The following is a 15,552-nucleotide window of genomic DNA, read 5'->3' as shown; positions in this document are numbered from 1 at the left end:
TCACTCCCAAACCTCAAAAAAAAATTGGAGCTTTGTGCATTGGATATGAGTATAGCTTTTTTAGTTTAGGGATGAAAAAAAGAAATCCACCCCCCCCCCCCCCAAGTTCTATAACCTTTTTGATGCTTATGAACAAAAAAATAATTTTTTAAAGTTTAGGGATGAAAAAAGATTTTATTTTTCAAGTTCTATAACATTTTTTATGGTTAGGAACAGAAAATAAAAATTATTATTATTTATTTTTAGAAACATAATTTTTTAAAGATTAGGGATGAAAAAAGATTTTTTTTTTCCAAGTTCTATAACGTTTTCAATAGTTAGGAACCAAAAAAAAATGAAAAATTTTAAAGTTTAGGGATAAAAAATGACTTTATACTATATGATCTTTGGGGATGTAAGCAATATTTTTTCTTGTATATATTTGATCTACCAAAGTTTCTTTCTTTTGTTTCTTCTGTTAAATGTTGCTTATGGCTCTGGATGTAATTCATCTATAGCAAGTCACCGGTGTGTAGGGTGCCTTAATCTTTAATTATATGGCTTCAATGTACACTTTCTTCTTAGCCTATATTATTTACTGTATGTAAATTTGTTGTTTTACAGAAATGTTATGAAATGTTTATGTTACTGATAATATTAGTTTGAACTTTTTTTTTTGGTTCGTAGGTAATACTTGAATGTGTATCTAAGCTAGTTCATCCAACATGAGTGCAGGTACTGTATGAGATGGGGTCTGTTGCCCCCTACAAAAAAGTTACGGCAATGTCCTTGGAAACAGCTTTATATTCAGGTACTCTTAGTTCTGGCCACTATTCTCCTCTTCTCTCCATCCAAACATACATATAGTTGAAGATATGAGCTATAGTTAATTGATGCTTACTTTTTTTTTTTTTCCTTTCTTCAGCGCGATGAAGAGGACATGATTGAACTTGTTAGAGATTGCCAACCTGAGTTTAAAGAGTACTACATTCAAATGCAAGCGGCCAAGAGAAGCCAAGCACCTCTTCCTTCACAGGTAACACTTAACTGCCTGTCACCTTTTCTTTGGGGTAATGTGGAGAGAAAAAATACCCGGCTCCCATTCCTATCAGCCTCCACTATATATTGTAGATTCTTATGGTGCTTGAAACCTAGGGATTTTTTTTTGAGAATTTCTCTATATCTGTAGGATTTATTTGCTGATATTTATCTTTTTATAAAGTTTTGGTAAGTTAGTTACATGCACCCAATGGGTTTTGAACCCAGGATCTCACTCCCCATCCTTTCTTATGGGAGGAGGAAGTTCAACTTGAGCCAAAGTTCATTGGTGTTTTCGCCTTTTGTTCTTTATTTATTATTCGCCACGTAGTCTGTTTAATGGGCAACGGGAGTCTCTCTTTTTTGTTTTTTGTTTTTTATTTCTTTGAATAAGAACTGGAGACTCTTATTTAAGAGAAACATCTATTTGAAAATTGAGCTTTTGATTCAATGTGCATTCACTCAAATAAACACTATTTCATGCTGCCTCGATATGTCTGTTTTATCTGTGAAGGTGAATGATGACCGAATAATTCTTGATAAGACAGTGGCTGATCAAGTGTCTATGTGGAAAAGCAGCAGGGGCCTGACTGATAAGGTGGTCACTGACCATGCTTGTTCTGGAGAAACATGTTCTTACTACCATATTGGAGATGTATTTATTTGTGAGAAGACTGGACTTGTACACAGTAGAGAACACTTTTCAGGAAATCAACCTTTTTATGTATTGATATATTCAAGTATTTAGCACATGTTTAGCACTGTGATGATGCATGCAGAGAAATTGTTATGGATCCCACCGATGAGATTTTGGTCTGTAAAATATCTGGGCATTGTTTTGATAGGCTACTTTCAGCGGCTGAAATGGAGCTAGATACTGTGAGTATAAATTTCCTCTATCTTATTTTGCCTCATTCTTGAGTTTAGTCAATTACTTTCAAATCTCAATTGTTTTTCTTGCCGTGAAATTTTTCTTTACAAAGTTGGCCCCCTCTGTCCATCAAATTTTATGATTGTATCAGACGGGTTGAGGTTTACTTGTGTTGGACAGAACTAGGGTTCTGTGTTTCAATTTTTCTCCTGTAAAATAATCTTGTGAATTTCTGATCCTTTCTTTCCCTTGTGTCCTTAAATGTTCTTGTTCTTATGGTTGATACCATAAATTACATACTTGTCATGGATGAGGTTCAATGATTCTATGCAGCTAGGTTTATGTAGCTGTATTTCCTAACATGTTTAATTCTGGAATATAACCATCTTTTTGAATTTTGCACCAACAGCCCCTAATCTTTTATGCTATTGCACTAAGACCCCTTGAACTTTTTGCCCACTAATTTGGTACAGTAACTTGGATACTATGCCCAATAGGCCCGTGTTAATTCTTCATCTATTTTCTAACAAAGAGAACACGTGAATCTCACAGAAAGTACACGTGTGGCCAAGAATGCTGCCCAATTCAATGGCTAGATGCCCTGTTTTCTAGTGCCAAAAACTGGGCATTAAGCCTTCTTATTCATATAGCGTTTGACTGGATCATCAACTTCATGATCAAGTCCGCCATTTTTTCCACCAATTTCTTTGTATGGCTCAACAGTTCAACTTCAACTGGATTGTGGTATGTGGGACCCTTTTGGTAGAAGGTAAGAAGGTTGAAGCACGCTAGCCTAACATATTGTTTATTTATTTCAGCACATGCATTAACTTATCCTTGAAACATCTTAAAACTCTCAATTTTTGTTCACTTTTCTGGTAGGATTTCTGCTTCTGGATAACTGAATCTTCATGGTTTTGCCAAGAGCTTTGTAGCTCAATTGGCACCTCCTTGTGTTTCCAATGGAGATGTCTAAGGTTCAAATCCCCCCACCCCTATTGTAACTATCAAAATGGAACCTTCATGGTTTGAAATTGTATTCCTCAAAACTAGTGGAGAATTTCATAACCCCCAACAACAGACCAATGTGTCTGTGTCCCTGTTTATCAAGGATTCAAGAAGTTTGAATCATAAATCATTGTATGTTGGAGACTCCAAAACAAAGCATGATAAACAAAGATGTTTGATGCACACATCACCTTGTTACATAAGCACTAGCTACATAGCAAATGGGGCATGTTCTGGTCTAACATAATTTTTTTACTCTAAAGCAGACATTACATCATCCAAATAGGCATTGCAAACATCCTAATCTATGAGTTTCTCTTATGTAAATTCAATTCTGTAATTCAAAGGCAATGTGAATAAGATGGCTTTTATTATTATTACTTTTTTTTTGGGGGGGGAAAAGAATAATAGGGTTAAATACCTGTAGTTGGCAGTAGAATACAGGCAAGGCCATGACTATTTTCTTGCACAACTTTCATTGATTTACTTTTGTTTTGTGAGCTTCTGTTTAACTTCACATAGTAGATCTGATTTGGGCTTTTGAGATTGTTTTATTTAAGGTTCTCTCTCTCTCTCTCTCTCCACAAGTTAGCACCAAAATTTTAGTTCCAGGTGCTCTCCCCATTAGAAAATAGACACAGCATTGACAGAAGGGCTCTATTTGATACCGTATCAAAGCTGCTGTACCAAATTAGTGAAAGGAAAATAGTTCAGGGGGTCTTAGTGCAACCTTATAAAAGATTAGGGTTATTAATACAATGTTACCTCATGAATATGAATATCTTTAGCGTGCTTCATAAAACATAATAGTCTGAATCAAGCAACCTTGAACATTCAAAAAGTAAAATTTTGACACTTGCTGCCAGTAAAAGCATCCACTAGTGTTAGATTGAATTACAGAATGTGTTCTTACTTTTATTGTTCTTGTTGCGTATTTGTATTCGTGTTGTTTTGTTTGCATCGATTCATTAAAAAATTGCAGGTTGGCCTGAGCTCTCAAGTAATATATCTAATTTATACTGGAGATTGTTCTTCTTCTCCTTTGATTTTAAAGCACCAAGTCCAATGTAACCTTAATCAAGAATGGAACGAAAATTTTCTCATTGGGGAAGCTGAAGTGAGACCTCACAATGAGAGATTTTAGAGAGTTGTCTGAAATTGCATCTAGCAGAAAGATTCCAGAAAAATCTGTAGTTACGACACCATCCTTTATGCTAGATTTTTTGCGACTAGTGTGACCGAGAAACCGGAAACTAGCAGCACTGGCAAATGAACGCTCTTAGTCCAAACAATTTTCAATTTTTCTGCCTCCAACAGTAAAATTGGGTGATTTGATCCTTAGCAAAAACTAAACCAGGACATGGCAACTTTCTTTTTTTAGGACGTGGCAACTGATTGTGATTAACCAACTGATTTACTAATTTGGCCAAGTGGCCCTATTAGTATGTCTATTAGCTTTTATACATATGGTAAGAGTGGTTTGGAATTATGATTTGAATTTAAGTTACACCTAATATAATTTTATAAGAGTTACATATTTTTTTTGGACCATTAATTATTATTAGATCTAATGGTGAAAAAACACTCATATTAATGTTATTATTATTCTCTAGAAATTAGAATTTATTTATTTATTTATACAAGATAGTATTTCTATTTTAACCTAATTTAAGTGTATATATGTGTGAAGCTCCCTCATGAAGACTTAAATCCCGGCTCTTACCCCCCACACCTCACAAGCATTTATACTTATGGGATGACCACCGCATCAAGGGTACGCGGTAGTTAAAAATTAGAAATTTAAGCATTATCACTTCTTATTAAAAAAATTAAAAAAAAAACACACACACACACACACACACACACAACATTAACTCCCACTTTCCTCCACATCATCATCTTCTTCCTCTCATCCTCTCTCACATCTTTTTTCTTGCAGTATGTACATTCAGGTCATCACCATTGCTTTCTTAACAAAATTGTCTTGAGATACTGGAAAAATTTAGAAATAGTCAAAATCGTTTTAGAGAAAAATTGTTGAGGATGAGTATTTCTATGGATAAAAAGAACTCATGGCCAAAGTCAATTTAAAAAATTAGTGCTCTATCAATGTAACACTATCTCTTAGCCATATCATCATCTCCCACTATGGTCCTTGAATGATTTTAAAAAAGATGGGCTCTCTTACTTCAATATATGCAAAGCATCATGATTTATGGCAAAATAGGCTAGTATTTTCATGACGTTATTTGTCTTTGTATAATCAACAAACACTCCAAGGACCACCACCTTGGAGTTGAACCTTAGGGTATGTTTGTTTAGAGGTGAAACAGAGTTGATGGAAAACTTTGGAGAGAAAATAGGAAGGAAAAATTTTTTAGAGTGTGTTTGGTTAGGTGAGGAGGAAGGAAAATAAATAGTGGGGTCCAAGTATTTTCTCCCCTGACCCACCAAAATGTTTTCTCTCCAAAATAAAGAGAAAACTGAGTGAGGATGAATTTTTTCTTGATTGACAAAAATGCCAAGTACATGCACACACTTCTTCAAGTTGCCTTTTTTTTTCCCCTCTCTCTCTTAGTAACATTGCTTTGGCTTATGTTTTTTTTTTCACACGTTGCCTCTTCCTTCTTTTCTTTTAATTTTCTAGGCCTGCCCATTTTTTTTTTTTTTTTAAACTAGAAGTGATTTTTTTTTTGAGACAATTTTTTTTTTTTTTTTAAATTTGGGTGATTGCTCTTTTTTTGTGGTCATTTGTCACTTTTTTTGTTTCAATTGGGCATCATTCTTTAATAAGGGTATATGAGTAAATTTATTTAAACTCATTTTTTCCATATTTCTACTTTTCCACTCCCAACCAATCAAATAGGAGAGAAAACAAAATTTTTTCTATCCTCCCACCATTTTCTATCTTCCCACTTTTCCACTATTCCAACCAAACGAACCCAATGTCCTCCATGATATGGCCCCACAGTCTCTAATGCTTGTCATACTCCAAAATAACCTCTACAGTGAAAGTCATGGCAAACCTAAGTAGCTAAATATACAATCAACATTTCTCTCAATATATATATAGTCAACATTTGTCTTGCTTCCTTACGATTTGTTTGCACGAGAGAAAGAAGATTATGTGAGAGAGGAAGAAGATGATGGCGTGGAGAGGGAGAGTTAATGCATTTTTTTTCCTTTGATAAGAAGAGTTACTGCTTAGGGATGGCAATTTTGTCCTGCCTCGCTTGACCTGCCTCTCCCCGCTTCGCCCCATACGAGTTTTCCCTGCCTTACAAAGGTGGTGGAGCGGGGATGAGGCAAGATTTTAAACTTGCACCACGAGGCGGGCGAGGATGAGTTTACACTTTTTAGACCCACCTCGCCCCATCCCCGCCTTCCCCGCGTTAATAAGGGTTAAATTGTAAATTTCTCATATTCTAAAACCCTACTTTTTAAACAAATATATCATCAGCTTATTTTATTCTACCCAACGTGACTCTCTACCTCTTTTTTCTCTCTAGCAAAGTTGGAAATAGGGAACAATTTTAATGTTTTCTTTTGTCTTTATTAGAAACAAATTTATATACTATTGAATTTTTGTTTCCATTCAATGTCTTTCTCAACATAGTTTTCATCATGAACATAATAGAATGTTTTTTGCTTTTATGAGTTACGGGTTTGAAACTCTGAATGTTTGTGTAGTTATTTCTATCATGAAAATTGGAACAACATAATAGCTTGTCCTATGAGGTACGGATCTATACATATACATACATACATATATATATATATATATATATATATATATATATATTTATTTATTTATTTATTTATTTATGTTAGAAAAAATAAAAGCTCCAGATTAGTTTCACTAATAAGAATAATAGATATTCATACATACATACATACATACATACATATATATGTTAGAAAAAATATGCTATAAAAAAAATAAAGACAAAGAAAAAAGATGTTATAAAAAAATTAAAGACAGAAAAATGCATTAAGTATTATTTAAAAAATAAACAAAATATTTTCTTGAAAGTTAACTCACTGTACCTATCGGTGTTTTTGGTTTTGTATCTTGAAGCATTTCTTTTGGGGATTTGAATATAAAAGTGATAGCTTTGGATCATTGGGTGTATTTTAGCGTTTTTGTTTTTATTTTTATTATTAGAACAGCTACTTCAAATATTTGGCTTGGAAGTTTAAAAATCATTGTTTCATTTTATTCATTTTATTTTATTTTTTCTTTCCCATTATTCTATATTATCTTTGTTGGTGAAATATAGTTTGTCCATTACTAAGTTGCTAAATTACATTAGGAAAAAAAATGACTGCACATGATAACATTGGTAGCTCCAATCCATCTGCACCTATTGGCAACAATCAATTTCCTTTGATAGTAGATGAAGATAATGCAACCTCGTCATCACCTCTGTTGGATAGGCCAAAAGATGTCTAGCCTAACAATGAGATAATTGAAGAGGAGGGGAAGTACAATTCAATTGTTTGGAATCATTTTAAGAGAAAGAGAGTTGATGAGAAAGACAAGGCTAAGTGCAATTATTGTAAGATATTGCTAGTAAGGGGATCCCATGATGGCACTAAACATTTGTATGACCACGTGAAAATATGTCCAAGGAGAAAGTTTCAAGACATTAGAGATATGAATCAAAAAAATTTGGTGAGGGATCAAAATAAAGTGGATTCAATGGCAGGTGTGAATGCTTATCATTTTGATCAAAATGTATCAAGAAATGAACTTGCTCGTATGATCATCTTGCATGAGTATCCCCTTTCTATAGTTGACCACATTGGTTTTAGAAAATATTCAAATTCTCTTCAACCATTGTTTAGGATGGTTTCTAAGAATGCAATCAAGAAGGATATTTTGAGCATCTATGAGAATGAAAGGGAGAAATCAAAGCATGAAATTGATAAGAATCAGGGTAGAATTTCTATTACCAATTATATGTGGACTTCACAAAACAAAAAGTGAGGGTTTACAATTGTAAAAGCACACTTCATTGATGGTTTGTGGAGATTACAAAGCCGAGTTATGAGGTACTTTTTTTAAAGTATATATTCATTTTATGTTTTAGTTAAATTATTTTCAAATGTTTTATGAACTTATATCATTGTTAGTTCTAATTATTTAAATTTCTCATTTAAGGTTTATTTATGTGCCATCTCCACATACAAAAGAAGTGTTTTATGGGGTATTCGCCCCCACCCCGCATGGTTTTGTCTTACCCCATCCCCGCCCCGCCTCGCATAACGGGGAAACTTTTTTTACCCCGCCCATGCCCTTTAGGGCCCCGCGAAGCCTCGCCCCACCCCGTAAAATATACTTGAAATTACAAATAAATTTATCCCATCAAATCAAACTAATTTTTAGCAAAAACTTAATAATATTATCTAAGTGTTTAACAAGACAATACCACAACAAAAACAAAAATCTCATAGTATGACACAACAAAATAATCTAAACTCCTAATACATAACAAAATAAAAATTGCCTAGTTCTTCAAAAATAATCTCCACTTTCTTCCATCATTGTGACAACTTTCTTCTTCATAATCATCCAGAATGTTTTGGAATGTATCTTCAGTTCCATCTACAGTAGATGAAGAGCCTAAAAAAAGGTAAAATAAATTCAATCAAACAATTGAAAAATATAATAAAGAATGCAGCAACATAACTAATTGCATAATTAAACTAGTAAATTTAATTACCATTAATTTTAGCCCATAACCAATTTTGAGTTAATGCCTCCATAGTCTTTTGATAAAGTTTACTGCGATGTGTATTTAACAATCAACCACTTGTGCTAAATGATGACCTTGAGGCAACAATTGACATTGGAATGGCAAGGATATCCCTTGCAATACGTCGCAAAGTAGGATATTTAGGGCCATTAGATTTCCACCATACTAAAATATCAAAATGGTCCAACTCCAATTTAATATTCCCACCCCTTTTTTTTTCTAACTAAGATATCTTTCAAAATCCATAAGGGAGTCATCAATTTGCGGATCCTCTCGCACACAAGGGCCACAAGTGTTTTTCCATCCAACAATTCACGAAACATCATGGCAATGGACTGTTGATCAACCACACAGAATAAATAAGAATGACTTTTCCAGACGGGATTTCTAGTAATTTGATATTTTTTGGGGTACCATATATATTGATTTCTACATATTATTTGATAATTAAGTTAATATAATTTAATTCTATATAATCAATGAGAAAATATATTGTATATGGAAACAAATTACTGATCATCTTATTAATCTTCTTTTTTCTTCTGGCTAAGATATAACAACAATAACAGCAAGCCTTAATTCCAAATTTTTGGGGTCCATTATGAATTCTTGACAAATCAATTAACGTTGGCTATATGTACTTTTTTCATCAATTCTATCTAAAGTTATATTCTTAATTTGTTACTTTCTTAATTCATAATTTTTTTTTAAAAATTTCTACTAATGTTAATTTGGGTCTTTCTTTTCTTTTTTTAATTCCCTCAACTCGGATCTAACTCACTTTTTATTACCAGTGTATTAATTGATATCCTCTAAACATGATTAAACTATATATCTCAAGAGGCTCTCTTGTCCTTTCATCAATAAGAGTTATCCCTATATTCAAGTGGATTTTCTCATTAGATGTATCTTCAGTTCCATCTACAGTATATAAGGCGCTCAATTAAATTTTCAACAACCTTTTAGTGTCAATAGTTTGTTCATTCAACCTTATATGGGCGCACTTTGATTACTTCCCCCATAGGCCAATACTTGATATATCAGCGAATGAGTGAATTAGTCAAAAATGTACAGAAGCACCGACAAAAAGAGTTGCTAACCATAGTTGAAAATCAAAACTAAGCATTGTTAGTTGTTAGGTTAAGCTGAAAAATAAAATTATAATTCACCAAAAAAAAAAAAAAAGTTAATAAAAACAGACATTAAGGAGGTTATGACTTATGAACGTTAAGTTCTTCCATCTTTCATAGAGATCTTTTATTATTATTGTTTTTCGGCACAAGCTTACATAGATATTTTAATACAACGTACGTCAAAGTGAATACGTTTCATAGAGTCTGCGCAACACTAATTACGCATGCTCACAAAGCTTCAAAGCTTCTATTACAACTCTTATTTGCGTACTTGCTACTAGTTCTAGGCCTCATGTACGAAAGCAAAGTTCTGCTTCAAGGGCAGAACACCACCTTATAGTTAGTCCCACCATTGCAAGTAAATGTGCTTGTCGCATCATCCTTAGGGTAACTGTAAGCACTCGGGCACCGATCCTTGAAAAACTTGGAATAATTTGTAGGTCCACAGTTTCCAGAATTGCAACAATATTCATCGGTCTTGAATACAGTACAAGGATTGTTACACCCACCAGGAGCTTTCAATTGAGTTGGGCACTGTCCATTGATATCAGCGGTGCATCTTATTCCTTTGGTGCACCCACCAGATGTGGGACTAAATTCCATAGGAACATTAAACCCATCAACAAGAGAGATGTCAAAGAAATCCAAGTTTTGATATTGGTTTAGCGCATATTCGGCAAGGGTGTTTGGAGGTGCACCATAGGCTCGGCATTGAAGAAGTCCACCACAGTCACCGGTTTGACATTTGCCACGCCCAGAACCATCGAAATTGCACCCAGTTCGAGCCCAAATGCGGGCCCCTTTTGTGCCAGCATTGACGTCAAGGGGCCAAGACTCGCGTGGGTTGAGCCGCCTGCCACCACCGGGCACGGCTGCTGCCCAGACTGTGAAGGGACAATTGTTGCTTATATCAAATCTGGCTGCATGGGCTAAGGCACTTAAAAAAGTTATTAAGAGAAAGAAGAAAATGGGTAGGTGTTTGGAGAGGCTCATTTTGTGGATTAGTAAGAGATTAGCAATAAGATTTAGTGGGCTTGTGCTGTGTTAGGAAATGGGTGAGGGTTTATATAGGCATTAGGGTTGACTATGGGATGTTAATCACGTTATGCAGGGGGACCTAGCTACCGAGTTAGTGCTTACTGGAATTTTCACAACCCAATTAATTTTTTTGTTAGAAAATTTGGCTGTGTTTAAGGCAGTTGGCTTGACTTGAACACGAGGCAACAAATGAGTCCAGGCTCCAGCAATCTAACGCCATCCCACCTAACCCTAAGAAAAGAAAAAATGGCCATTGCTTAGTGGTTGTTTTGGGATTTAGCGAATCATGGCCAAAAAAGGCCAAAAAAGTATGTGTAAGTGGCTCAATAACATCATTCAGTTCTTTGTGTAGGATAACTTGAATTCAAATCTCTCTTCACTCATCCAATGTAAGGAAATAATAAAAATAATAATAATAACTTCAATATGTTATTTGTGAAAGATTCCTTTTATCTATAATCAATATTTGCGGAATAAGTTTCCTCCATATATTTGTCAACACCATAATTTTTTTGGCTCAACCACTAGGCAAGTTAGGATGAGTTTGGTTTAGCTTTTTCAAACTTTGTTTTTTGAAGAAGTGGTGATTTTAAAAAGTGCGGTACAAAATTGGGTTTTTTTTTTAAGAGTGTTTGGAAAAAACTACCAAAAAGTGTTTTTTGAAAAAACTCGTGAGTGTTTGGTTAACACTTACAAAAGTGGCAGTTTGAGTTGTAAATTACCAAAAATGACAAGATATATATGTGTGTGTGTGTGTGGGGGGGGGGGGGACGGGGGGCTACGAGGATCCCAAATCTAATTTAAATAGGCAGTCAAGTTTATTTCCGATGATGCACCTCAGACCTTGGGGATGAGCACTAGTTATGTGAGGTACATAAAGTTAAAACATCAAAAAGGAAAGGAAGCAGACTTGACACGGAATAAGAGAAAGATGAAGAAAGAAGGGTATAGAAGCCATCCTCTCCACATTAATGCAAGGCAACCACTCCTCTGGCCGCATTAATGAGGAAATGACAATGAATAGTGGTGGCACAGCTAAGATTATAGGGTAAAGTTTGTCAGTATGTTCTGGAGGGGACCAAAGTTTTAGGAGGGCAATCTCAGCCCTCCAAGTGTAAGATCCGGATAAGTTGTAGCTAGATATAAAAGCAAGAGGAAGGTCCAGATAGTAAAAAAAAAGGAAAAAGAAAAAAAAAAAAAAAAGGAGAAAGAAGAAAGAAAATAATCTATTCATTTGTAAACCCAACCTCGGACTAGACCCAAGGACCAACACTTGTATTTTTTTCTTAACTAGTTCTTAAACTGTGAATTAATAGAAGTGGCACCCTTTCTTATTGAACTCTATGATATAAACATTCTAATTTCGCACACAAGATATCATAATAAGATTTGACTTCCCATCTCTAAACAAATTTATTATGACTGCAAGCAGTAAAACCTTCATTTATTTCCATTTGTTGACTAACTGCTTTTTCGCCATTACAATTGGCGTCATCTGTGGGGAATTTTCTTTGAAATATCCTTGTGCAACTTCATGTGCATTTATTTACTTTTGTTTTGTGAGCTTCTGTTTAACTTCCCATAGCAAATTTGATATGGGCTTTTGAGATTGTTTTATATAAGGTTCTCTCTCTCTCACTCTCTCTTTCCCCACAAGTTAGCACCAAAATTTTAGGTCCACGTGTTCTCCCCATTAGAAAATAGACAGAGCATTGACATAAGGGCCCTATTTGATACAGTATCAAAGCTGCTGTACCAAATTAGTGAAAATTAAAGAAAAAAGTTCAGGGGGTCTTAGTGCAGCCTTATACAAGTTTTGGGTTATTAATACAATGTACCCTCACGAATATGAATATCTTTAGTGTGCTTCATTTCTTGCCTAGCCAAGTTGAAATGTATAGCAGTTGGTCTACATTTGGTAGAGACATGCACACAAATAAACAATTCCATTCTTCTAATACTAGCCTGAGAAAAAAAAAAAAAAAAAAACAGAAACATGCATGCCAATGAGCTATGGCTCAACTGGCATTTCTTCCTCTCATAACAATGGGATGGAGGGTGAGGTTATGGGTTCAAGGCCCATCGAGTGAGTGTGTAAAAGGAAGAGTTGGGGGGGGGGGGGGGGGGGAGGGGGATGCATTTTTTCTAGTGTTAATGTCCAAATGGTTCTATTCCTTACAATGATAATAAGTAAATTCTCTAAGCTGCATGATCAATTGCAATTTGTGGATGGCAATAGTATCTTTTGCCTTTCATGTATCATCATCAAACACACTGATCTAGTTGTTTAATTAGCAATTTTTTATTAGGGAACTTCTTAGCATGTTTACTTTTGATTCTAATGCTCCAACCTCCCCTTCTTATTTCAAAAAAAAAAAAAAAATTCAAGAACAGGAACAGTAACAATGTGGTGTTACCGATGAAGCAGAGCCATTCATGGGCTCTGGCCGTTTTGGTAATCTTAATCTTCTCTATTTTTCTCTCTTTTATCCCCTTCTGTCATCTCTTTTATATGTTTATGAGGTTGAAATGGGTAATTAGCCATAATTTCCCAACCATTTAGTTAGTAGTTCTAGTTACAAAACTATATTATTTACTAGCATCTCGAGTCTTTTAGACTTGATTTTGGCCTATAAATCGAGCATCAAAGACTCGATTTCTATGCTCTAATTACTTCCGATGTGGCATATTTTTCCACGTGGCGACTACATGGAAATCGAGTCTCTAAGACTCGATTTCTAACCCTTATAAATAAAAACAAATCAGAGAGGAACACCAGAACATCAGAGAAGAAAGCAGAGAGAAAAAAAAAACCAAAAACAGAAAGAGAGATCGAGATCGGAGTGGGTGGCTTTAGATCGGCTTCAAACCACCGTGCGCGACCCAGGCAGACCTAGGCCGCGGCGGCCCAAGCCGCACGCGACCCAAGCCGCGCGAGCCCAGGCCGCGTGAGCCAGCTCTTTCTCTCCCTCTGATCTGAGTCTTTCTCTGCCTCTGAGCTCTTTATCTCCCTCTGATCTGAGTCTTTGTGATTGGGATTGGGATAGATGTGTTTGAGATTTCTTAAATTTGTTTTTGGGCATTTCGGCTTGTCCATGATGAGACTTAAAATTTTTTGGGTTAGAAATCGAGTCTTAGAGACTCGATTTCCAGGTAGGCGCCATGTGAAAAAAAAACCACATCGGACGTTATCAATCCATAAAAATCGAGTCCCAAAAACTCGATTTATAGGCCATAAATCGAGTCTTTTAGACTCGAGATGCTAGTAAAAAATATAGTTTTGAAACCTTAACTACTAACTAGATAGTTGGGAAAATTAAATTAGTTACCTAGATTCCCCTGTTTATGACCTTCCGAAACTCTTTCTATATCATCTCATTGTGATGTATATGTGGCAGCATAAGCTTTGGCAAGACATTCTAGAATCTAAAAGATTTTGATTAAGTATGATTAAAGCAGAGTACATGGAATGTAAGTTTAAATAAGAATACAGACTGAGTGGAGAAGTGTATCAAGGGTATTGTATGATTGTAGATTACCTATTAAGTTAAAATGAAAATTTTATAGGATTACTATATGACCAACTATGCTCTATTGTACCAAATGTTGGGTTGTTAAGAAGCAGCATATTCATAAGATGAGTATAATTGAAATGAGAATATGAACATGGATAAATGGAGATAGATGAAAATGTAGATTTGAAACAAGGAAATTCACTTAATTATAGGGGTTGCTCCTATTGACGAAAATACGAGAAAGTCACTTAAGATGGTTTGATCATGTTCAGATGATACCAATTAATGTACAGGTAAGAAAGAGTGAGTTAGATCCAAGTTAAGGGAATTAAAAAAAAAAAAAAAGAGTAAATTTTTAAAGGATATCAATATTAGTAAAGGAAGACCCAAATTAATATTAGTTAAAAAAAAAATGACTTATGAATTAAGAAAGTAATAGAAAATATAACTTCAGATAAGATTCAAAATGAGGAAATCCACTTAAATATAGGGATAGCTCTTATTGATGAAAGGACAAGAGAGTCTCTTGAGATATATATAGTTTAATCATGTTTAGAGGATATCAATTAATACACCGGTAATAAAAAGTGAGTTAGATCCGAGTTGAGGGAATTAAAAAAAATAAAAGAAAGATCCAAATTAACATTAGTAGAAATTAAAAAAAAATTATGAATTAAGAAAGTAACAAATTAAGAATATGACTTTAGATAGAATCATAGAATAGAATTGATGAAAAAAGTACATATAGCCAACGTTAATTGATTTGTTAAGAATTCATAGTTGACCCCACAAATTTGGAATTAAAACTTGTTGTTATTGTTGTTGTATCTTAGCAAAAAGAAAAAAAAAAGATTAATAAGATGATCAGTAATTTGTTTCCATATACAATATATTTTCTCATTGATTATATAGAATTAAATTATATTAATTTAATTATCAAATAATATGTAGAAATCAATATATATGGTACCCCAAAAAATATCCAATTACTAGAAATCCTGTTTGGAAAAGTCATTCTTATTTATTCCATGTGGTTGATCAACAGTCCATTGCCATGATGTTTCGTGAATTGCTGTATGGAAAAACACTTGTGGCCCTTGTGTGGGAGAGGATCCGCAAGTTGATGACTCCCATATGGACTTTGAAAGATATCTTAGTTAGAAAAAAATAGGTGGGAATATTAAATTTAGCAACTTAGTAATGGACAAATT

At 34.4% G+C, this 15,552-nt stretch overlaps 2 protein-coding genes across 4 annotated transcripts in view; one reads left to right on the top strand and one right to left on the bottom strand.

The window, feature by feature from the left end:
* LOC126707910 (F-box protein SKIP31) overlaps positions 1 to 1,780 on the top strand; it is a 44,167-nt gene extending 42,387 nt beyond the window's left edge. Inside the window, exons 4-6 of one of the 3 annotated variants that reach the window (XM_050407650.1) lie at positions 715 to 790; positions 905 to 1,015; positions 1,532 to 1,780. In XM_050407650.1, coding sequence (XP_050263607.1) covers positions 715 to 790; positions 905 to 1,015; positions 1,532 to 1,765 — 421 coding nt within the window. In that variant the 3' untranslated portion in view covers positions 1,766 to 1,780. The remainder of the gene's footprint in view (positions 1 to 714; positions 791 to 904; positions 1,016 to 1,531) is intronic. The other 2 variants (XM_050407649.1, XM_050407651.1) reach the window with 2 other exon arrangements.
* An 8,086-nt stretch (positions 1,781 to 9,866) lies between these two features.
* On the bottom strand, positions 9,867 to 10,821 carry LOC126707911 (protein P21-like). Its single transcript, XM_050407652.1, has one exon. The coding sequence runs from the start codon at positions 10,779 to 10,781 to the stop codon at positions 10,104 to 10,106; it is 678 nt and encodes a 225-aa protein (XP_050263609.1). The 5' UTR covers positions 10,782 to 10,821; the 3' UTR covers positions 9,867 to 10,103.
* Positions 10,822 to 15,552: the final 4,731 nt, after the last annotated feature.

The sequence above is a fragment of the Quercus robur genome, chromosome 12 (genome assembly GCF_932294415.1).
Source record: "Quercus robur chromosome 12, dhQueRobu3.1, whole genome shotgun sequence".
NCBI classification, from domain to species: domain Eukaryota; kingdom Viridiplantae; phylum Streptophyta; class Magnoliopsida; order Fagales; family Fagaceae; genus Quercus; species Quercus robur.
Note: the sequence above shows the minus strand (reverse complement) of the source record. Positions and strands in the feature narration are given on the sequence as shown.